The sequence below is a fragment of the Cervus elaphus genome, chromosome 5, assembly GCF_910594005.1.
Source record: "Cervus elaphus chromosome 5, mCerEla1.1, whole genome shotgun sequence".
Classification (NCBI taxonomy): Eukaryota; Metazoa; Chordata; class Mammalia; order Artiodactyla; family Cervidae; genus Cervus; species Cervus elaphus.
In genome coordinates, this window is record NC_057819.1 from 111618400 (window position 1) to 111643036 (window position 24637).

General features: G+C 52.2%; 1 protein-coding gene across 2 annotated transcripts in view; it reads left to right on the plus strand.

Moving 5' to 3' along the window:
• Positions 1-24637, plus strand: part of LASP1 (LIM and SH3 protein 1) — a 41359-nt gene that overhangs the window by 12182 nt on the left and 4540 nt on the right. The window contains exons 3-6 of one of the 2 annotated variants that reach the window (XM_043904373.1): positions 4445-4529; positions 11636-11743; positions 21708-21855; positions 23171-23274. In XM_043904373.1, coding sequence (XP_043760308.1) covers positions 4445-4529; positions 11636-11743; positions 21708-21855; positions 23171-23274 — 445 coding nt within the window. The remainder of the gene's footprint in view (positions 1-4444; positions 4530-11635; positions 11744-21707; positions 21856-23170; positions 23275-24637) is intronic. The other variant, XM_043904374.1, reaches the window with a different exon arrangement.

Here is a 24637-nt window from a genome sequence, read left to right on the forward strand (position 1 = left end):
CCCAGAACTAGGAGTAGGCTGGCGTTCACCTGGGGGAGGGAAGTCAGTCTGCCCTTAGCTGTACGGACATGTGTGGAATGGGGGAGAGTGCATTGGGCCAGATCTCTGTCCTTGACACTGAGTCTCATTTTCTTTATCTGTCAAATGGGCACAGGGATATTGCCTGCCTTTTCTAGCCCAAAGCCTTGTGGCAGGTTTCAGGAGAGAATGTGCATAGGATACAATGTATCCTGAAGTAACTTTACCATGACTCTGACTTCTCCCAGAGGCCTGGGCTGCTGCCAGGTGCCTGCTTATCTTGCTCAACTCTGTTCTTGCCCTCATGAATGCTAGATCCGTTCCCCTGCACCCTCCACCCCCAGGCTTCCTGTCCTAGTGGGCTATCTCCGTCCCTCTCTTTCCCAGAGCAGCTGATACTGCCATTGAGGGTGGGGAGGGGCATCAGCAGAGGGCCTGCCACTGGGAATGATTAACAAGGGGCCGGGTGCAGGCTGGCCCACAGAAGGGACAAAGAACAGCTGTGCTCTGGACCCAGCTCCAGGCCAGGGTTGGGAGGCCTGGTTCTCCCCACCCTGGCCCCTCGTTCTCTCACTGTGCGGGCCCAGGCTGTTGTTGGGGCTGCGGTACCAGGGGGGTCACTAGCTGGGGTGGAGGACCTCTCTTCTGCCCTAGCGCCTACATTGGGATACACATATATCCATTCATCTCGACTGGGATCTGAGGGTAGTAATGAGGGAGGGTGGTGGAGCTTCAATCTGAAGATGGAGAGGGAGGGAAAAGGTAGCATCCCCAGCAATTAATTGTTTCTGGGAGGAGGTCACATCAGTTGTAGCCCTCTTGAAGACAGTCGTGCTGGTGGGGGAGGGGCACAGACCTGGCCTTCTTGTGTCCTGCCCTGAAAACAAACCTGGGGCTGGCGTCTTCCTCATCTGAACTGTCTACAAGTATCCTGCAGACATAGCCTCCTGGTTTTGCCCTCACGGGTTCCTCTGCAGTTGAGGATACCCTGGCTGTCTGTGTCTCTTCCCCCACCCCCACAGACTCGCTCTGTCTGCCTGCTCTCAGCCGCTCTGCTGCCTGGAGCTGAGGATGAGGTTGCCATGGGAACCTGAAGCGCAGTGAGCAGGGGACAGGAAAGGCAGAGTTGTCTCGCCAGGGTTGGGGGCTGAGGGAGGGGACAGGGTTGACCCAGCAAGAGGAATATAGCCCATGCTTATGTCTGCCTGCCTTTTTCTGACCTGGGGTTGGGGTTTAGGAGGCAGGGGTAAGAGATCGGTGGCTCCAGAGCCCCCCTTTAATCTATCTTAATCTGATGCTTAAAATCCCCCTCCTCCTTCCAGACTGAGCTGAGTTGACGACATCCAGGCTGGTCCCCCCTTCCCTTCGGATGGGATTAGTGTTCTGGCCCCAGGTGGGGGCGCTGAGATCTTGGGGTCATGGTGGCTCCCAAGAGAGAATGAAATATCTGCCAGCCCCATCCATGCAGACTCCCGCTGCACGGTGGGGGGTCTCCTGAGAGCCTTCTCAGGAGACTGTAGATGTGTGAACGTGGACCTGCTGGCCTTGGCATCTAGGACATGAGCATTGCAGAGGCCTGTCTATATATTCACCACGTGTGAGGAATAACAGAGCATTCAGGAGCCGCAGAATTGCAGAGTGGGGGCACAGCAGGTGTATGAGTCTGGCTGACCTTGGACCACTGGACCCGGCACTCCCATTTTAACCCTGTACCTTCAGGCAAATGGGAAACTGCAGGTTGGCAGACTGGCTCCTGTGCATATGTGTTTTCTGAGCCTGCCAGACAAATGCTTTCCCATCAAATGATAATTACACCATCTTCTCTGAACTGACTCTTCAAGTTCTGGGCCAGAGCCACCCTGAAAGTCTTCTCCAGCCCCCTGCTTCTGGACCTGACCTCCCTCCTATGCTCATGAGCCTCCACTTATAGACACTCTCCTCATGACACCACCAGCCCTTGATGCTATCATAATGGCTCTGATTTGGTGGGCGAGTCCTCTCCAAAGCCTCCCTCAGTTGACCTCAAATCTCTTGCCAGTCCTGCTAGAGATCTTACTTAGATCCCTCCTGCTGTTCTCCTTCTATGCTCCGGGAACAGATTCCCAGTTGATCCTCCCTTCCCCTGGAACTCAGGAATTTTGAATGGAGCTTCTCCACTGTGGGTGGCCCTGGCTTCGTGGAGCTGGGCCAAACCTGGGACTGGGTCTACAGCCTTAGCCCCACCTTCATCCATGGAAGACTTCTGCTTCTGGCTGCAGGCACCTGTATTTGCCTTTTTTAGTCTCTTCTCTGGAGAAGGCAATGGCACCCCACTCCAGTATTCTTGCCTGGAAAATCCCATGGACAGGGGAGCCTGGTAGGCTGCAGTCCACGGGGTCGCTACGAGTCAGACACGACTGAGTGACTTCACTTTCCCTTTTCACTTTCATATATTGGAGAAGGAAATGGCAACCCACTCCAGTGTTCTTGCCTGGAGAATCCCAGGGACAGGGGAGCCTGGTGGGCTGTCATCTATGAGGTCACACAGAATCAGACACGACTGAAGTGATATAGAAGCAGCAGCAGCAGCAGTCTCTTCTTTCACTCTTCCCACTGCTCAGGGAGCCATGGGCTGGGCTGATCTGGGAGGACGAACTCAAGTGGGCAGTGGAGGCTAAGAGTTGGGGCATTTTACCTGGATCTGCCTGGTAGAATGGGGCACAGGTGAAATCACCTTGCTGTGATTCTAGGTCCAAGATGGTGAAACAGCTCACAGGGAAAAAAAGATTCGCCAGAGTCACCCCCGCAAGGCAGTGGCAGGGCTGGGCTCCTTCTAGCCACTGCTCCTCTCCCATTTAGTTGGGTTCTCTAGCACCTGAGTCCTGCCCTTGACACGGGGAAGTTGTGTGATTACTGATAGCTTTGGCTCAGGATGGGGGCAGGCGGCTGGAGAACATGCCAGTCTTGATGAAACCCACAGAGGTAGGAGGGCTGCTGGTGACCAGTTCTACAGCACATCAGCCTACCTGGGTGGCTGGAAGTGGGCGATCCATCTCTTACCTGGGGATAGCCTGAGAGTCGGGCACCAGGCCGTGGTCACAGTTGAGGCGAGGTGTGGTCAGCCAGGGCTGAGAGTGGCCCGCCCTTGGCTCCTGCTTGGAGAAGCCACCCGCCAGTCCCTGAAATCATTGGGGCCCCTGTGGACCCCCAGCCCTTTCGCATACCAGCACCTGCACACAGACCACAGTGACTCAGGGCTGCCTCTCTAGCTAGTTTTCTAGGGACCCGAGGGGTGGGGATGGAAGAGAGAGACCTGAGTTCTAATCCTGGCTCAACTTCAACAGCCTGTGTAGGACATTGGTTTATTCAACAAATATTTACTGAACACCAGATTTCTGTTTGGGGATAAGTCAGTGAAGAAAAAACACTGAGAACCCTCTTACCTCAGAGAACTAGTGGAGAAAAGACAGTCAACTGATGTGATAAATAATCATGAAGCCTGCTAAGTGCCCGGCACCAGCACACAGCCTTCTTCTCGAGGAAATGAGGGGTTTGGACTGGATGGCCCTGGAGGTCCTGGCAGGCTTGGCTCTGAGGGCTGCCCTGGCTCCTGCCACCTCCAAGCCAGGCCTCCTTCTGGGGGATAGGACCCTGGTCTGGCCTGTGTCTGGAGGTTGGAAGGTTGGGTTCAGGGTGCTGGGTCCTGAGACATGGTTTGGGAACAAATCCGGATGCCTCCGCTAGCCCTGTGCCTTGGCCACACTGTTTAACCTTTCCAAGCTGCTCTCTCCCATCTGTCAAAGGGAGACAATAGGGTGATTTTAGGAATTTGGTGAACTAGGGCATGGACACCCTTAGCACAGGGAACATCAGCCGTGGTTACAGTGTTGTTATCTATCACATGGGGACTTCTCTGGCCTCAAGCGGATCTCTCATCTGTTCTCTGGTTAAGTTGGACCCTGTTTGCCCTTTGAAACACTGGTGCCTTTTTTCTCTCCCACTGCCTTTTCTAGAAAGCCCCCCTGCGTCTGCATGTCCCTTTCCCCTTCTGTCTCTGTCTCCCTCCCACCTTTCGTCTGCTTCATTGGTCTCCATTTCTGGTCTCAGCTGAAAGCCTTGTCCTGAGCCCATGAGCATCTTCTCCCCTCCTGAGTGCCTGGCCCCCTTGACCTCCCTGTGCAGTAGACATGGATTATTTGGGTGATCTGAAACTCTTAGAGAATCTCCATGGCCTCCTGTGGAGTTCTTGGTGGCCACCATTCAGACCTGATGTATCAGTTCAGCCCAGGCCGAGTGAGAAACACTTGCCTCCCTGCAGCCATGGGTGGTGGGCACCGTGGTTCTGATGCTGGGGTAGGGACCACCCAAGGATAAGGGGGTGAAAAGCCCAGAAGTTCCCAGCCTCTCACCTACAATGAACCCCTACTGTGTGTTTTCTGTCCTGCAGACACTACCCCAAGCAGTCCTTCACCATGGTGGCTGACACCCCGGAAAACCTCCGCCTCAAGCAACAGAGTGAGCTGCAGAGTCAGGTGAGGGAGTGGGGCTAGAGCTGGGGCCTGGCCTGGGCGGGGTGGGGCGGGGCCACCCCTGGATTTGGCAAGAGCTCCTTCCTTCTGTAGTTACTCAGCAAGGTGCTGAAATCCAAGCACTTGCCTAGTCTCCCTGCCCCCACCCCCAGTTACTTTACATTTCCTGACTTGATCAGGAAATGTAAAGTGGGCGAGAGTGTGCCCGTCCTCCCCCTACCTAAAGTGGGTTGGAGGGGTGTGTGTTTCAGATCGAGAGTGTGCTCGTCCACCCCCTACCTAAAGTGGGTTGGAGGGGTGTGTGTTTCAGATTCTTTCTACATCAGGAATTTTGTGGGAGGCCCCTAAAGCCCACCTCCTCCAGGAAGCTGGTCCCCTCTCCCTCCTGTCTTTTCACACCCATCCTCAAAGGAAGGTCCTTGGGATGGCGGTCCAGTGGTTAAGACTCAGCCCTTCCACTGCAGGGGACACGTGTTTGATCCCTGGTCAGGGAATGACCAGGGAGAGTGAAGTTACACAGTCTATCCTCTAGGCATGTTCCCAGCCCTCCTCTACCTGTTCTAGGGGCAGGCTGCTAAGGGAGCCTTGCCCCAGGGGCCTGTCCTGCCCACGTCTCCTTGGCCTGATTTTCCTGCGCCCCTCCTCAGGGGGAGCCCTGCTTGCCACTGCAGTAGGGGAGGAGATGGGGCTCCTGCACCAGGGACAGAGAGCTGGGGCTTTAGGGGTCACTGAGGAATAAGCAAAAGGTCCAGAACCTTTCGATCAGAACGACTTACCCTGACTGGGGGTCTGAAAGGGCTTCCAGGACAAACCTGGCCCGGACTGTAAGGTGGGACAGGGCAGGGCTTTAGCAAAGACCTCTTGGGGGATGTAACCAAGTGGGCAGGGTGCCCAGGGCCAGGAAAATGTCTTGAAGGATCCACCTGGGCCTCAGGGGGATCCCTCCTGATCACTCCAGGTGGGGCTCCTGCTGCCTGATCTTGATATGAATTCTCTGGCTCCCGGTCTCCCAGTTGGTCACATGAAGGAGAACTAGCCCTGGAATGGCAAAGGCTTAACATGCATTCTCTCCTTTAATCCTCCCAGCAACCTGCAAGGAAGGTGCTGTTTTCCCATTGTACAGATGGGAAAACTGAGGCTCAGAGACAGTAAGGGGCTTGCTGAAATCATACGGGTAGCAGTAGCGGTAATAACTGTATTAGAAGCTAATGTGTGGAGTGCTTGGTGTTCTGGGTGTGTTAGCGTTCACGCCTCACAATAGTTCTGTGCAGTTGGCAGGATCCCTCTCACTTTACGGAAGAGGAAATAGGTGCTAATGCCGGTTTGTCTGTGACTTGTATTCTTTCCAGTTTTCCACCCAACTCCCTAAGGAGAACTATCTCTACTTTGATAATAAACATGATAGTTCCTCCTGTTGGTGAGAACTTTTATAGGTTAGCAAACATTTCAGTTACTTCACCTCATTTATCCTTGACTTGACTCCAGGCGTCAGAGACAGGGAACCAAGGCTCTGAGAGGCACCGGACTTTGCCTGTTGACACACACTCTCAGTGAGCTTCCAGGATCCAGGCTTGGTTTTTTTCACTCCCAAGTACAGTGACCTTGACCTTGTGCAGCCCTGTGAGGCCAGGGGTTCAGGCCTCCCGTGTATCCCACCGTGATGGGGGAGAAGGTGCATGCGTGCTAAGTCGTGTCTGACTCTGCAACCCCATGGACTGTAGCCGGCCAGGCTCCTCTGTCCGTGGGTTTTCCTAGGCAAGAATGCTGGAGTGGGTTGCCACTTTTTTCTCCAAGGGATTTTCCTGACCCCTGGGATGGAATCCACGTCTCCTGCATCTCCTACATTGGCAGATTATCTACCACTGAGCCACCTGGGGGCAGGTAGGGGAAGCTAATTTGGCTGTTAGCACAGCTCACATCTACCAGCTCAGGCTCTGCCACTGCTGTGGTATGAAAGCCGCAGTCACTGTGGGGGCTATTGTGGGCACCAGAGCCCAGCTGACTGAGGAGGGCTGGGTGGCTCAGCTGGCAGGAAGAAGACTTGAGATGGCACTTGGGCCTGGGCCTGATCTGCATAGGGCATGCCCTGGTCAGGCCCTGACAACCGCCTTGGGGACTCCCCATCCTGGGGAGAAGGGGCTTCATGGGGAGAGCAGGTCAGAGCATTGTGGGGTGACAGCGTGAAAGGAGTGTGGGAGTGTGTGTACACACTCAGGCAGAAGCAAGGGACACACACACACCCCACACACACACCTACTCTCAAGAGGAGAAATTCAAACCCTGCTAATTCCCTTAGCCTTTGTCTGTCCCACAAAAGCTGGACTGCAGCTCTTTTTGCCTGTGGAACTCAATCCCTGAGGGGCGGGGTCTGTAGGAGGAAGCACCCCCTGCCCACCTCCAGACCCACCCTGTCTCCCAGGGGCCTGGCCCACTGCCTGTCCCCGGGGTTCCTGATTCTTGGGAGGGTGGGGAGGTCATGAGAAGGCCGGTCACTCTTCATGGGTCATCACAGGGGGCCGGACCTGACCTCATTCAGTCGTCAAAACCACCTTGATGATGGAAAGACTCTTGTCCCCTTGCTACAGATGGGGACACAGGTTAGAGGCCATGCAGAGCCAGCTCCCTGACAGAAGTCAGGCCCTTTGCTCTCGGCCACCAGGGGGATGGTTCAGGGGATGAGGGTGGCATTTAGAATGCAGAGTCCTCGGCCCCACCCAAGGGGATTTTGGTTGCCACTTCTGGGCCAGGCCCAGGGAGTTGCATTTGGACAGCCCTGGTGATTCTGCTGAGGGCTTTTGGTCCTGCAGACCTGCTCTGAGCGGCTTAGAGCCAGGCTGTGGGGTAGAGAGGGAGGTGAGGAGCTGCTGTGAGGGGTGTGAGCTGAGGCTTTGCATTGAGACCACTGCTCTAATCTCCTGCAGTTGGGCTCTTGAGGGCTGGGGCTCGGGGCTGGGATAGGCAGAGGGTGAAGAGGGGTCCTGTCCTCTTTGCAAGTCTGGTTCTGTCTCCTGCTTCCCCGGGCTATGTGGTCTCAGTCTCACCCCTTTGCCTCAGTGTTCTTTTCTTTCCTGGTAAATTGGGGACAGAAAGCCCAGTTGCCTAGATGTTGAGGGCTGGGCCCGAGGTTCTGAGGCTTGGAAGGGCTGAGTGGGCCTGGCTGGGGGCGGTGGGCCGTGACAGTTCTGGTTCCTGTGGTCCTGTGGGGGCAGGGTGGGTTGTGGGGGCTGGGCCGGCCGGTGTGGCGGGAAGGGAAGCGGGAGCCTCCCTACCTAGCCCGCCCCACCCGCCGGGGGTCAGCCCCTGTCTCCTTCCAGGCCCCTTTCTGGGCCTGCGTTGGTGTCTGTGTTTCTTCTGTCTCTGGGAAGTTGCCTGTTCTATTTCAACTTTGTTTTCCTATTTCTAGATAGGTTCCCAAAGTGGTACTTTCGGTGTCTGGGACACCTGGAGCCTCCCTTGTGGGGGCGGATAACCACAGGGCTGACCAGAAATGACCCTCTGGGTGGGCCTGTCCAGGCCTGGCTGAGGCAGAGCCCTGGTGATGAGGGCCTAGCAGCCCTCCACCCCCCTACCCGCAAAGGGCAGCTCTCCCACCCCCAGCCCCAGGACTAGTAGAGGCAGCAGCTTTGGGGTGGGGCTGAGCTGGGGCTGTCTGTGTGGCCCTCTGAACTCAGACAAAAGTGAAAGGAGAAGGTCTTTTTAATTTTACCCTCATCATCCTTGGTGCTGTGCTTGGGAAAGGCCTTGGGGCACATACCACAGGGGACGGGAGATTGTAGCAAAGTCCTGTGCCTTTCCCTGCTGTGTGCAAAGTTCCCACTCTCTTACCTTGACTCTTATAACCTGCAGGGTAGGCAGCATACCTGTGTCACTCATACCTGAGCCAGTTGAAGGCCAAATCCTGGATCTGTCCTCAGTAGTTCAGTGACCTTGGACCAGTTATTTAACCTCTCTGAACCTTAGTGCCTTTATCTGCAAAGTACGAATTGCCTCTCTCCAAAGGTTATTGTGATATATTAGGTTAGTATACAGTAGGTATTTAGAACAGTTCTTGGCATACAGTCAGCACTCAGTAAATGTATTACCTTTCTCCTGGTAAGGAGAGAAGCTGGAACTTGGATATGATCAAGCTGAGGAGTATTAGACCTTTTGATGACTGCTTCCAGAACTGACCTTTTTCATTAGCTCTCCTCCCCATCTGTGTGTGTTTACTCTTAAAACAATTTCTTTTTTGTTAGAAGTGGGTGGGTTACATAGTATGTGGGTCAGCACATGGTAGGTACCTAATAAGTAGAAATTGTTGGTATCATTTTTTTCAATATATATATTTTTAAGTTGTGATCTTTCCTCTTATGTTGGGTCAGCAAGGCAGTTGTTTTTCAACTTATGCTGCCTGTTTGGAGATTTTATTTCTGCATTCGATTCATTCATCATTTACCCAACAAACCTTTGTTGGTACCTACTGTTTGCTATGGTAAGTGATGAACAAGCTAGAATCTGGGAGAATAATTAATAAATCTATATATGAAAAGTAGAATTTCTTAGGCCCTGGTTGTTCAGGCCTGAGGGGCCTTAGGCATCACTGCCCTCTCTACTTTGGGAGTGTCCAGGGTGGGAGGCAGGCAGCATTCAGACAGGACTCCTGAGTTGCATCCTAATGTACCAACAAGGCAGGTTGAGTGACCTTGAGCAGGTCACTTCCCCACTCAGAGCCCCATGTCACATCCTGGTGAGCCATCCCAGAGCAGGGCAAGCCCTCCAGCTTGGGTGATGGGCGAGGTTCTACATGGGGCCCTCCGCAGACTTCTAGGTCCTTGACTTTTACCTCTGCCACCTACTCCAGCTCCAGATGGCCAGAGAATCTTCCCCACCTTGATTCTCCATAGTCAGGGGCAGGTGCTTAAATATGGTCAGAAACTCCAGAACCAGGAGGACTTTTATTGATCAGCTGGCTGGCCACTCTCAGGAGATCCAGAGAGGGGGACGAACTTGCCCAGGAACACGCAGCAAAGTAGTGCTGAGCACAGGCCTCCATCCTTTCTTGCCCCCTGCTCTTTCCAGCCCCGCCCTCTCTGGGCTGCCTGTGCCAGGAGTGAAATGAATTATCCTTCCCCAGCAGGGAGGGAGAGGCAGTTCCTGAGCCTGGGAACCAGCTGATGTCATTGTAGTGTTGCCATGACAATTATTCCCCTGGATTAGGGGCCAGACCCTCCAGAGGGCCAGGAAGTGGAGGAAGGAGTCAGGGACTGGCGTTTGTTCAGCATTTGACAAAGCACCTCTACACTTAACACTTATCCTTGCACATTGAACCCTGCCGTGTGCTTCATAAATGTATTTGTTGCTCTAAAGCCACCTGTATCTTTGATTAGAATGGGTTGTGTCATGATCCCCATTTTACAGATGTGGACACTGAGGCCTAAGAGGTTAAATCAGTTGCCCAAGATCACTCAGCAAGTGGGAGACAGCCTGTGTTCATACCAACTCCCTCGGGCTCTTTGCTCTTGCTTGGTGGTAGGAAGCCCCCTCTCCATTATGGACAGTCCTCTTACAGGTGAGGAAATCAAGGCCAGAGGTCTTGGATCTGGGGCCTCTGCATCTGGAGCTATGCATTTTTGACTCTCAGTGCTTTACCTTTCTTGATGCCCGCTTCCAGAAGGGTCTCCCCACCAACCCACCCCTACCGCTAAGAGTTGCTGCGCTGACCCAGGCCTTCTTGGAAAGGTGCTGTGGGGCAGTTCTAGGCCCTTGGGGTGGGTTGGTACCTGGACCCACTGTGTTAACTTCCAGTCTGAGGGGACCTAGCACATTCAGGCCTTTATTTCAGTCTGGGTCAGAACAAAGGAGGTTCTGGAACTTTTTAGGGACAAGAAACCCTTGTTGGATGGGTGAGCTGGGGCTCTGGAGACAGACAGGGACTCCAGCCCCTGGGGGGTGCAGAGCAACCGACAGGTGCGTGTTGTCAATCGGGTCACGGTGCATCTCAGCCCTGAGGCCAGATGACTCCATGCCTGGGAGCGGCCTGGAAATTCCCAAGGTCCTAGGCTTTGTGTCCTGGGCTGACCTGCCTCCAGGACAGTGCAGCCTGCATGGAAGAAGTCCAGGCAGCTGGCGGGCTTTGGAACAGCTGCTGCCGAGGTAGACAGTAAAGACTCTGAAAGCCGGAGGAATAGGTCCCTGTCCCAGGGCCATTTCCAGCCTCCATTCTGTTCTTCAAAACCCCCAGGGGAGGACAGTTTTCATATTTCAGTTCCTTTAGTGCTTGGGAAGTCCTTTCTGAATGTCTGACTTAAGTCCCTCTAGTACTCAAGTTTCCATGGAATACTCAGAAGAGGGGGGCATTGGAGGGGGTGGTAGGGGTCTTTCTTGGTGCTTGGAAGCCTGAAGTGCTGTCTCTCTCCCACCCATTTCATCCCCTCCCGTGGTGCTGACCTCAAAAGCCAGCCTGGCAGGCTCAGGGCAGCCACCGGGGCCTGTCAAAGGCTCATTGATTGAGTCTTCCAAGTGTCTGTCTTACCGCCCTCCTTTCTGGGCACCAACTTTGTCCCTTGGCACAGCCCTCACTCAGAAACTCCCCCAGGCTCTCAGCGGGTAGGACCACATCCTGGCCAGGATGAGGGCTTGGGGCAGTCCTTGGAGCTCTGGAAAGAACCTTCTTCCTCTCGCTGTCAGGAAGGATGAGCCATGGTGAAGGTTCAGGAGTCAGGCAGATGAAAGTTTCATCCTGTTGGCTCTGAATTTGTGCTGCTAAGCTGTGTGAGCTTGGGCAGGTGACTTTCCCTCTCTTTGGCTCAAGTTTCCTTGTCTGTAAAATGGAACTAACAATAGTCTATAGCAAGACTTAAATGACAGTTCATGTAAAGCTCTTGGCACTCAGGATACACCAAATATGAATACATATTAATAGTTTCTTTTTTTTATATATATTAATAGTTTCTTATCACTGTTCTGATACTTTTTGGCCAAGGTTTCTGCCTGGAGGTGGGAGGTGGGAGTGGATGTCACTGCAGGGGGGTTTCTGGTCAGGGTCTCTCCTGGCTGGTTGCTGCAGGCTGGAGCCCTGTCTGCTACCCCTGCCTCGACTCTAATCCCTCTCCACCACCTTGGTCCTCCAGGTACGCTACAAGGAGGAGTTTGAGAAGAACAAGGGCAAAGGCTTCAGCGTGGTGGCAGACACACCCGAGCTCCAGAGAATCAAGAAGACCCAGGACCAGATCAGTAACGTAAGGTTCCCTTGCTCCCCGGGCACTACCCTGACCCTGGCGCTCCCTTCTCGTCTCCTCCCCACCTGCCTGGCAGTCGTGCATGAGGCCAGTTCTGTGCCGCCCCTGCTTTCCTCAGCAGGCCTGGCTGGTGCCTGCTTGAGCCGAGGGAAGGGAAGGGTTTGGGGTTCCCAAGATGCCTTTCCTCTGTGCACCCCCAGATTGCCCCTTTGATACCCTCTGCCCACATAATATTTCCACCTTGAAAGAACTGGACTTTTTTGGGGGGTATACAGGGAGGGCCTTTGTGCTCAATCACCCCCCTCATCCCCCACTCTCTCTGAAATTCCCCCCCCTGCCACCCCCCGCCGCTGGCTTTGGTGAGGGCCAGGGTCCGGACTAGCTGTTTTGTCTGAGCACAAAGGTCAGAACTGGGTGGCAGGGGTGGGGAGGGGCCGGCCTCCCCATCAGACTGCCTCTGGGTGCTGACATTGCAGTCGTTTCCGCCCTCCTTCAGCCTCCTCCCCCACCTCAGCTTGCTCTTCCTTCCTGTGTAAAAACCCCAGCTGGGTTTTGCTCGCTGGCTCTGCACCCCTTGGCCTGGCCCTCCCAGGCCCAGGGTGGTCACCAGTGTCTAGCCCTGGCAAGGCTGGGTGTGCAGAGTGGGCAGTGGATCAACGCCCCTTATGGCACCTGTGGCTGGGGACAGGCCTCAGTTTCCTGCTTGGCGGAGCCACAGAGTAGCAGCCTGTGGGGCCCTGGGCTTGTGGGGAGGCTGCTCAGGGGGCTTTGGGCAATGCGGGGGCACCGCTGTGAGTCACAAGCACGGACAGGGGCTGCAGGCCTGTGTGCACAGAGTCCCGTATGGGCAAGCAGGTGTCTTCAGGTCTGGTTCAGGGGGGCTTGGCAGGTTGCCTGGTATCACTCTGGGCTGAGGGACTGGGGATCGAGGCTGCAGGGGGCCTGAGTTTTAGGTGGTCTATCAGGCATCCAGCCCTCAGACCTCCTTGATCAGGCACTCTTGGAAGTGAGTTGGACCACTGTTAGGGTCGACTCACTGTGGCTCAGGTGGATGTCAGAAGCCAGGACCCAAGCCTTCAGAAGTGGCCATGCCTGAGACCTTGGCTCTTAAACTTTGATCAGCAGCCTGCAGTATGAAATACATTTCACATCGTGGCCCACTGAACAGGCTTGCTGATTTATTTAAGATAAACAGAACCAAAACTTTCAGGAAAGAGTGCTCTACCACTTAAAGGGCATTTGGATATTTTCTGTTCTATTTTAGTTTGTTAAAGATGCTGGGTTTCGCAATTAGATTGTTGACCCGCAGCTTGAAATTCGTGGCTTGAGGAAATGGAGTGCTTCCCTTGGGCTAAAATGCCTCTGACAGCTGTAATCCCCCCTTCCCCTCAAACAAGCCTGTCTCAAGTGCTTCTTTATAAGCCAGGGCCTGGCCTCAACCCGAGAGCTTCCCTGCCCAGAAGAAGGTGGAAAGAAGGTGTGGGTCTCAGCTGTCCTCATGGAAAACAGGAGGGAGGGGAAGCCTCGAGTAACAGGGAAGGAAGATACTGAAAACTGGACTCTTGAGTCTTTAGCCTCTGGCCTTTCATTGTGAAGACTGTTATCTTGGACACCTGCTCCCTTCCTACAACCCCAACCCCTCAGCGCATTCACTCATTGTTTCCAGCCTGTGGCTTTTAGAAGGGGGAGGCAAGCCCAGTCATCCTTGTCTGCTTTTCTGGAAGGCTTCCAGAATACTCCACACCCAGCCTTTTGCACCTGTACTTCCCAGCCTCTCCCCCGCAACTAGTTATTGGAGGTGTTAATGTCTGAGGAGCCCTGGTAACAACTCATTCTGGCCAAGACACTCACACCTGGGCAGATACCATCTTATCAGTAGCCATAGGGTTGCAGTGAGCTGATTGTCCTCTATCTGAGGTGGGGAGGTGACTGATGCCTGACCTGGTTCTGCTTTTGCAGCTTTAGCTGGGACCTGTGACACATGACCACAAAGCTGGAAGAGTCTTAGTTTTAGCAAATACAGTTAGTCTGTCAGCTGTGGGCTTCCAAACAGCTGTACTTCAATCACTTGAAAAGGTTGATTGAAGATACAGGCTAAAAAAAAGAAAATGCAGCCTCAGAGGCCTCCTCCTGGGACTGCCTGGGAGCAGAGCCCAGAAACTAGCATTAATTTTATCTCATTTTTAGGAACTAGCTTTTTTTTTTTTTTTTTTAATGTTTATTTATTTATTTATTTGGCTATGCTTGGTCTTAGTTGTGGCATGTGGGATCTAGTTTCCCGACCAGGAATGGAGCCTGAGTCCCCTGTGTTGGGAATATGGTGTCTTCGCCACTGGAGCACCAAGGAAGTCTCAGGAACTAGCATTTTATTTTTTAAGTTATTCTTGTTTTTTATCTTTTCTTCCATTTTTATTGATCTGTAATTGACATACTGCACTGTATATGTTTAAGGTGTCCAGCATAATGATTTGATTTACCTCCATCATGAAATGATTATCACAAATAAGTTGAGTGAATAGCCATCATCTCATATAGATACAAAATTAAAAGTGATAGAAAATAAAATTTCTTTTTCAAGAACCAGCATTTTTAACACATTCCCTGAGTTCCCTGAAGTTTGAGAATCATCACCAAGAGAGTTTGAAAAGAGCTTCACCAAAGGTGCCAGTCCTGGCTACATCCCAGAACCCCCAGGGAACTTTAAACCACCTTATTAAATTGTCCTTCCTCCAGAGGAGTTTTGGGAAAGATGATGTCTAGAGCCACACCTTTTGTTTTGTATCCAAAATAGTGTTCCTGTATGAGCTTGTCACTCACTTCCCAGGTTATCATCAGATGCCTCCTCCTTTGTGAAGAAAATATCAAGCACTTAGTCAGAGATAAATACTGTCCATTGCTATTAATTTAAAGGTAGACTTTGCTTTCTACATGGTGGTGAAAGAAGGGACATGGACTAAAGTTGGGCTGAAAAGTTGGGCCTTTGTCTAGTACTAAAAATGCATGGAAACTTGGGAGACAAGGTGCTAGTAAGTTAGACCTTTGTGGTGTGTAATTGACTTTTTTTTAGTTGAAGTATAGTTGGTTTACTATGTTGTGTTCATTACTGCTGTATAGCAAAGTGATTCAGTTACACTGGGTTGACCAAAAAGTTCATTCAGGGTTTTCCATAGAATGTTAGGGACAGAAGCAAACGAACTTTTTGGCCCACCCAATATTGATCTGGCCTTTGGTCACCAGCTCTGCTGGCTGTAATGGATGGGAGTCTCTCTGTTTGGCTGTGCTGGGCCTTAGCTGCTGCTCGTGGGCTTTCTCGAGCTGCAGTGCCCTGTTCTCCAGTTGGTGTGCACGGGCTTCTCATTGTGGAGCAGGGGCTCTAGCACGGGCTTAGTTGCCCCACAGCACGTGGGGTCTTCCCAGACCAGAGATCAAACCTATGTCCCCTGCACTGGCAGGTGGATTCTTAACCACTGGACCACCAGGGAAGTCCTGGATGGAAGTTTTTAATTGCTGAGTCCCTTTTACCAGGAGCCCCTGCCTTCAAGTAGGCAAGTTTTCATTTACCTACATGTTTCCTCATATGTAGATTTCCTGTATACAGTTTTGGGTCTTTTTAACTTTTCCTTTTTCTGTAAAGTATAACACATAAACACCTGTGTGTGTGTTCACCATGCAAGGCAGGAAGCAGAGCATGACAGCCCCCTGTCAAAATAGAGCTTTCAAAGTGTTCAAAAAAAGACATAACTCTCATGTAGTGAGTACCTATCATATAATTAACTTAATTATGAGGAACCAGCTGGGAGCATCTGACAGGCAGAGGTGAGGCCTAGTCTGTGAAAGAAAGCACTGGATATAATTAGATATAGAACTGGTTAGTGTTCTGCCATTAGCTGCAGAACTAGTTAATGTCCTACAGGACTGTAAAACCATAAGCTTTGGAGATAGCCTTGCTACAGGCAGAAATCTTTTGCATTTCTTACAGTCAGAAATAATTAGCAGTTCATATTTCTTAAATTAACTTCAGGCCTTATGCATGCATGCATGCATATGTGCTAAGTCGCTTTAGTTGTGTCTGACTCTTTGTGACCCTATGGACTGTAGCCCACCAGGCTCTTCTGTCCATGGAATTCTGTAGGTAAGAATACTGGAGTGGGTTGCCATGCCCTCCTCCAGGGGATCTTCCTGACCTAGGGATCGAATCCATGTCTCTTATGACTCCTGCATTGGTAGGTGGGTTCTTTGCCACCAGCACCACCTTGGAAACCTTTTAGTCCTTATAGTTTGGGCCCAATCAGTAGTCAGTAGTAAAGTCAAAGAAAATTCTAGCCCCAAAGTCAAATGGCTGGAGATGGGCTTGTTGGACACCCTGTATGCTTTTTTTTTTAAGTAAGTAATATTTTTTCTTTTTTTAAAGCTGAAGTACAGTTGGTTTACAATGTTGTATTAGTTTCAGATGTACATAAAAGTGATTCAGTTAACTTTTTCCAGATTCTTTTCCCTTATAGTTTATTATAAGATATTGAGTATAGTTCCCTGTGCTGTAACAGTAGGTCCTTGTGGTTATCTATTTTATATTTGTGGTTATCTATTTTATATTTAGTAGTGTGTATATGTATTGCAAACTCCTCTAATTTATCCCCCCTCCATAACTATGCATTTCTGAATACTATAGTTTTGTTTTCCCCAATTTTGAACATACAGTATTTTTGTGTGTGTCATATCCTTGGGGCAACACTGGGTTTAAAGCATCATGAAGCTGTAGTTTATTCTTTTCTGTTGTTGTGTTATATTCCGCTTAAGCTGCTTATCCCACATTTTGTTGATTCTGGGGTTGGTGGCATTTGGATTGCTTCCGTGGCTGTGGACAGCTTCATACGTATTTCCTGGTGTTAACGTGGAGGGCAATTGTTGGATCTTGGAGGCTATGTTCCCTCAGCCTTACCGGATAACGCTGAAATACTATTCAAGCAGTGGTATTGATTTACCCTCTCGCCAGCACTGATGAGTTTCCATTGCTCTGCATCCTTATATTTGTTCAATTTAGCCATTCTGATTGTGCGTAGTAGTATCTCATGGTTTTAACTTGCATTTCTGTGATTAGTAATGAAGTCGAGCACAGATTTAACATTTGTTTTAAAAACAAAATAGTGTTAGTCTCTCATAGGGAGCACAGCATTACTTGTGGTGGTTAAGGTGGTTAAGAACTAAGGAGCTGATGGTAGGACTCATTTATGCACCTGTTACCTACCTCCTGAGCCTTGGTTTCCCTGTCTGAAAAATGGGGATGATCGTAGTACATTGTTCTTGGGCTGGCTGAGAAAAGGAAATGAGTAATGCATACAAGTGCACCACAGAGGTCTGCAACAAATGGAAACATTGTTAGAAAAACCAGACCTTGGCTGGTGAGTTGATTATTCCATCCAGAGCCTGATATTCCCTTCTTGGCTGTGATGTGGAATCATGTGGGAGCAAGTGTGGAGTCAGACCTTGGTTTTCCACCACAATCAGGAAGGAGAACACGGGTTCAGAAAACAGACCATCAGCTGGCAGAGAAAATGCTTTTTCCATAGCTTTGGAATGGACCCTCAACGAGTCATGCTGGAGTCCTGGCTGGCAGGGCCCTGGGTGAGTGGGGAGGGTCCTCCGGGGCCTGGACCCCTCCACCTCCGTGCACTTGGATCTCCGGGTGTCCTTCCATGGGGTCCCAGGACAGTTTTCGGCTGGGCCTCTGCTGACGTTTCTGAGCTTATGGTGACCCCTTTTCAGGGCACTTAGATGACTGGAACTTTGCTGAGCTTGGGACTGAGATCAACTAGGGCCTTGGCCTCTGATAAGTGTTTATTTCCCTTTTGGATGTGCTCACACCCTTTAAGGTGCCTCTTTGCTTCTCAAACTATTAGGTCGATCAGCAAAGTAATAATAGTTTCCTGTGCAGGGGAGGGAGAGGAAGTTGAGAGGACTGAAATTTTATCAGGTGGCCCCCGGGGCGGGCAGGGAGCTGCAGCCTCACTTTTCTCAGTCCGCTTCCCTTCAGCGCAGCCGCTCCTGACTTCACTGCCTGGCGCCCCTTCTCTCGCAGTTAGGGTGACCTTGTGATTATCATCCCTTTTGAAAGCGAAAGGGAGTGCTATTCATATTTATTCTAGAAGACATGAACTGGGACCAGGGGCAGACTTGGGCATGTGTCACCCTGTCCCAGGAAAAGGACCCGTCCAGCTGTGGCTTTGTCCTTGTATCACCAGCTTTAGCCCTGACTAATGAAAGTCACTTCACTTCTGTAAAATGGAAATTAAAGTGTACCTATGGGACTTTTTTTTTTTTTAAGGGTGATTATTGTCAAGGCCAAGGGAGATTATATGCAGAGAACTCAGTGTGAAGAGCTGAGTCGGGGTTATCACAGTGAGCAGGTGGTTCCTGTATCGGTGGTGGGAAGGGTTCTCCTGTGTTCAGGCTGCCGCTGCTATGTCCACCTGGATCAGCTGGCCCTGCGCAGAGTGGCTTTTTAAGGAGCAAGATGGATCCCATCAGCCACTTGCGGAAACGAACACACGTCCAGACTTGCTTTCAGCTCTAGGATTTGGCTAGGTTCCTAGAGGTAGTTGGAAGCCTTAGGACTGGACCACATGAGAGCAGATGGTGCCATGGCCTCTTTTTTTAAGATGAGGAAATTCAGGCCCAGAGGGGATAGGACTCTTCCAAGTTCACATGAGCAAGTGAATGGCTCGTGACTCTAGGGGTGAGGTGTGGGAGGGACGTGCAGTCCTCGATGAAGGACTGAGTCTACAACATGACGGGGGATGGGACCCAGACATGCTTCTTCCTCCAAGAGTCACCCCTTCACTAATACAGACAGAGCCGCATCCTGAGAAGTGGACTGTCAACCAGGGTAGTGGGGGCCTGCCCCTCAGCCCACGTCCTGGCTCTTTCAGGGCCCACGGCAGGCCTCTGTCTGCCTCCACGTGGTCACTAGCTCCTGGAGTCAGGCCTCTTTTCATTACCAGAAAGTAAACACGGGAAGCTAATCTTTCCCACCCCCAGGACAGAAGTCAGAAGGGCAGTTGCCTTGAGAGCCTAGAGGCGTCTCCTTGTCCCCACTCCCCCCACTACTCCTTGCCAGAGGAGGGGGGCTCACTGAGTGGGCTCAAGAGAGACTCTCACCTTTTGCCCTCGTCTTAGGGATCTGAGAGCAGGATACTGGCCCTTGACCTTCACCCCTGGGTGTTCTACTTCATGGGAATTTGGGGATCCGATGGGTTTTCAGTCTGACCAGGGCCAGCTGTCTCCCCTTCAGGAACTGGCTTAGTTTATTTTGCTCTTTGGGTGTGGGTCCTTGCTTGGGCCTGAAGGAAAGGGGTGAGAGGAGGAGGGGGGCTCATCCTGACCCAAACCCCTAAGTGAGGCACTCCCTGCCTCCCCACCGGCCCATCCCAAGCTGTGCTGCTGCCCCACCTGTTCTCCCAGCCCGGGCTGCAGTAAGTCACCATCATTCAACAGCGGAAGAGCAGCAGGGAGATGCGGGTGGGCCCAGTCGACCACCCCTGCAGACCTACAGCCCGGCTGCTCCTGGCTGAGTTTTAGCTCTTGCCCTCCTTATAAAGCGGATGCGAGAAAGCAGCAAAGAAAGTGAGAAGGGGTGGACCACGGGAGCACCTGGGCTCGGACAGCTGGGTCAGGCAGGTTCCTGAGCACAGAATTCCAGGTTCCTTCTGCTCCTGGAGGCAGGGCAGGCTTGCCCCCTCCTTACCCTGTCCCCCTCACCCCACCCCCTTTTCCACTGGGAGCAGCGCAGGGCAGGATCCTAGTGAACAGGAAGTGAGAACCAGCCTCCAGGCCGGTGGTGGTCTGAGGTCTGGAGAGAATTCAGGCCTGGGTCTGCTCAGCACCAGACCAGTTTTCTGTGTCCCCCTTTCTGAGTTTCCTCTGGGGGTGGGTGCTCTTCGTCACTGTCTCACTTCCTCCACCAGCCCCAGCCCAGCGCTCCCGGAGTGCTAACCATGGACCTTCCACCTCTCCTCGGTTGCTTGCTTCCTTCCCCCTATCCTCTCTGAAAAGTCAGTAGGTCCTCAAGGTGGGGTGTGGGCATGTTGCCACTGGGAATGCAGGCAGAAAATCCTAGAACTCCTGACTCTGGTTCTTTTTCATCCTTTGTTTTATTCATATTTGTGCATTTTACACCCAAATGTGTATAGACATTCCATGTGTGTAAAGTGGTACTTGTGTGTAATTTATACAGTAGGTGCAACTTGGGAGGATTGTGCTGAAACAGATAGTACCAACAGGAATATTTGGGCAAATAGGGGACAGCAGACTTTCTGTAGAGCTCCAGAGAGTAAATGTTTTAGGCTTTGTGGGCCGAAGGGCCTGTCAAAGCTACTCAGCTCGGTAGTGACGACGTGAGAGTAGCCAGAGATAATATAGAGGTGAATGGGTGTGACTGTTCTAGTAGAACTTTATTTCTGGACACTGAAATTTGAATTTCATAGAAATTTCATGTGTCACCAACCTTACTCCTTTTAACTCTCCCCACAGGCTCCAAACGTTACTAAACGTAGTACCCGTTTTTAGCTCATATGCAGGCCATGAGCAAATGGGCTGCGGGCTCATGGACCAGAGTTTGCCAACCTCTGCTCCAGATCACTGGTTCTCAAACTTGAGCCTTCAAGACTCAGACTTACCTTGGGGAGCTTTTAGAAGTGCATAAGTCTGTGTGTGCTAAGTCGCTTCAGTCATGTCTGACTCTTTGTGCTATGGATCGTATACCTACCCTATGGACTGTAGGCCTGCCAGGCTCCTCTGTGCATGGGATTTCTCCAGGCAAGAATACTGGAGTGGGTTGCCATGCCATTCTCCAGGGGATCTTCCCAACCCAGGGATCGAACCCATGTCTCCTGCGTTAGCAGGTGGGTTCTTTACCGCTAGCGCCACCTGGGGAGCCCCTTAGAAGTGCATATTCCCTCCAAAAGAAAGAATAAAGGTGCACATTCCAAAACCCCAACCCTGATATTGTAGATTCTATGGAAGGTCCTGGAACCTGGGTTTAGCAGATAGTCTGAAGACAATTCTGGGTCCTGGTGGTCCTTGGTGAAGACCTAAGGTGTGTGGCTTCTTCAGGTCTCTTTTTGCCCATTTTTTAACCCGAGGAGAGAAGGAACTCATCTTCCAGATACTGACATACCCTTGGAGAGGGCTGGGCATTTCTTGTCCTGCAAGCTGGGGTCCTCAGCGGAGTTTTATGAGGTCACACCCACAAGGGGCAGAATCGCCTGCTGGTTAAGAGCATAGGCTCTGAAATCTCCGTGAGCATGGGTAACTCATGTTGCTTGTCAGTGCTTTAGTCTCCTTCTTGTCTGTTATATGGGGACTATACTGTACCCCCGTACAGGTGCTGACATGGTGAAATGAGCCTGTGATGCAGAACGCCTGGCATAGTGCCTGGCACCTAGCAGATGCTCTAAACCAGAGTCACTGCTATGGGCCAGGGTGGACGCGGGGCAGCTCCAGCCCTGCCACGGGGACATAAAACTGACTGCTTACATTTGTCTGGTGCTTTCACTTACATTCATTCCCTTCTGAGGGGAATGGCAACCCACTGCAGTATTCTTGCTGGGAAAATCCCATGGACAGAGGAGCCTGGCAGGCTACAGTCCATGGGGTTGCAAAGAGTCACAATTGAGGCACTAATACTTTAGCTTACATGGTCCTTTTACATCCACCATCTCATCGCATCCTCCAGCAACCCCTGAGGGGAGATCCTGATGCTCACCTCTGTAAGGTGGAAACTAGACTTGGTGAGGTTAAGTGCTTGCTTGAGGGCAGGTCCGCGGCACACCCCTGATGAGAACCTGGCTCTCTTGGCCTGGAGTCCTGCAGGAGTCTTTCCCATCCCAGGATCTTGAGTGGCAATGGAAAAGGGGAGCTTTGGTTGGCTTGCTGTGGGTCCTTCAGCCAGTGCTTTCTGTCCTTGCAGATAAAATACCACGAGGAGTTTGAGAAGAGTCGCATGGGACCCAGTGGGGGTGAGGGTCTGGAGGCTGAGCGCCGAGATCCCCAGGAGAGCAGCTACCGGCGGCCCCAGGAGCAGCAGCAGCCTCACCACATCCCCGCCAGCGCCCCAGGTGAGTGGGAGGGCTGTGGGGACCGAGGACCTAAGGCAAGGTGGGGAGGAGGTGAGAGGGAAGCCTCGAGTACACACACACACACACACACACACACACACACACGGCAAGGTGGGGAGGAGGTGAGAGGGAAGCCTCGAGTACACACACACACACACACACACACACACACACACACACACACACGGCAAGGTGGGGAGGAGGTGAGAGGGAAGCCTCGAGTACACACACACACACACACACACACACACACACACACCCAGACACCAGGTCCCATCACACACACACACACACACACACACACACACGCCCCCAGACACCAGGTCCCATCCCTACCCAGGTTGAACACACACAAACACACACACACCCCAGGTCCCATCCCTACCCAGGGCATGAACACACAGACACAAACACACAGACACACACACCAGGTCCCATCCCTACCCAGGGCATGAACACACAGACACACACACACAGACACACACCCCAGGTCCCATCCCTACCCAGGGCATGAACACACAGACACACACACACAGACACACACCCCAGGTCCCATCCCTACCCAGGGCATGAACACACAGACACACACACACACACAGACACACACACACAGACACACACACACACACACAGACACACACACACCAGGTCCCATCCCTCCCCAGGGCATGAACACACAGACACAAACACACACACACAGACACACACACACACACCCCAGGTCCCATCCCTACCCAGGGCGTGAACACACAGACACACAGACACACACACCCAGGTCCCATCCCTACCCAGGGCATGAACACACACACACACACACACACCCCAGGTCCCATCCCTACCCAGGGCATGGACACACATACACACACACACACACACACACACACACACACACACACACACCCCCCAGGTCCCGTCCCTACCCAGGGCGTGAACACACACACACACACCAGGTCCCATCCCTACCCAGGGCATGGACACACATACACACATACACACACACACACACCCCAGGTCCCGTCCCTACCCAGGGCGTGAACACACACACACACACACACACACACACACACCGGGTCCCGTCCCTACCCAGGGCGTGAACACCAGGGTCAGGGCTGTGCTGGCCCCGCTGTGATGGGGAGGATGCAGCTGGGACGTGTCAGCAGCATGTGTGCAGACAGACAAGCCCTTGAGAAGTGGGGGTTGAGAAGCTTGTGGGGTTGGAAGCACATGACATGGTCTCATGGAGGAAGGGAGGGGGCTCGGGGCGGGTCTGGGTTTGGCAGGACAGGTCCTGAGCCGGTCTCCCGCGGGCTTCCAGTGTACCAGCAGCCCCAGCAGCAGCCGGCAGCCCAGTCCTACGGCGGCTACAAGGAGCCTGCAGCCCCGGTGTCCATACAGCGCAGCGCCCCAGGCGGGGGCGGGGTGAGTGGCCCTGGCGGAGGGAGGTGTGGGAGGTGGGGTGAGCCTAGGGAAGGCTTCCTGGACGTCCCTTTAGAAAAGACCCTTCTTGGACACCCTTTTTTTGTTTTGTTTTGTTGTGTTGGACAGCCTTTAGAAAAGAAAACTCAGGCGGGACAATTCTCAGAGAAATAAAGTAGCCTGAGATAAGAGACCTGCTGGGGCCTCAGGCTCCAGATGCACAAGTGAGGGAAGGAACTGTCAGTGCTGTCTGGAGTGTCTGGGTGTCAGTGCTGGGTGGGTCTGAGAGGTCATCTGGAGGCTAAGGTTCCAGATAGACCAGCCAGTGCTTCAAATACTTACTGAGCATGTTCTGGACAGAAGGGATTTGTTCTGAGTAAAAGTTCACCTTCCTGCCCTCTCGGGAACTTACATTCCAGTTAGGGAGACAAACATGAATAGATAAGTAGTATGTGGCAAAAGGTCATAGATAAGCCGTGAAGAAAAAGACAGCAGGGTGAGAAGGGGAGGGGGCAGCAAAGGGCTCAATAAAGGAATCAGTGGTGAACAGCAAGTGCCAAGGCCCTGAGGCAGGAGAGTTCTAGGAGAGTTCAGAGATCTGCAGGAATGCCAAGGTGACTGGAGAGGGACAGGTCTGATCACACAAGGACTTGTAGGCTTCTGGCTTCCTTGGTGGCTCAGACGGTAAAGAATCTGCCCACGATGCAGGAGACCCAGGTTCAATCCCTGAGTTGGAAAGATCCCCTGGAAGGGAATGGCTACCCATTCCAGTATTTTTGCCTGGAGAATTCCCTGAACAGAGGAGCCTGGCATGCTACAGTCCATGAGGTCGCAAAGAGTCGGACATGACTGAGCAACTAACACTTTGCCTTTCAGGCTGCTGGGAGGCCATCGTGACTGGCAAGCTGTGCAGAGTAAGGGCTTTGACTTGTGTTTTAAAAGCTGGCTTCAGCAACTGTGTTGAGAAGCAGCAATAAAAAGTTGAGGGTGGAAGCAGGGAGATGAGTTGGTGGCTGTTACAGGATGCAGGCGTAGATGGGGGTGACTTGGCCCAAGAGATTAAAGGCACAGTTGGTGATAAGGACTGAGGTCACTTCAGTCATTCTATCAGGGTTGTGACCTTTTTTTTTTTTTTTTTTTGGTGGTTTCTAATATTTATTTTTCTGGTTATAAAAGTAGTGCATGAAGAGCACTGGATTGGGAGAGGTTATGAATCAATCCTGCAGGAATTAGATAGGTTGCTTTCTCAGAACCTGTGTTTCCTCATCTGGAAAGCAGGATAAGAAGCCTGGAGGGTTGTGATCTCTTTTCCATAGTCTTTAGGGCTGATGAAGCTGGTTTCTGCTGCACGGTGGGGGGTGGGGGG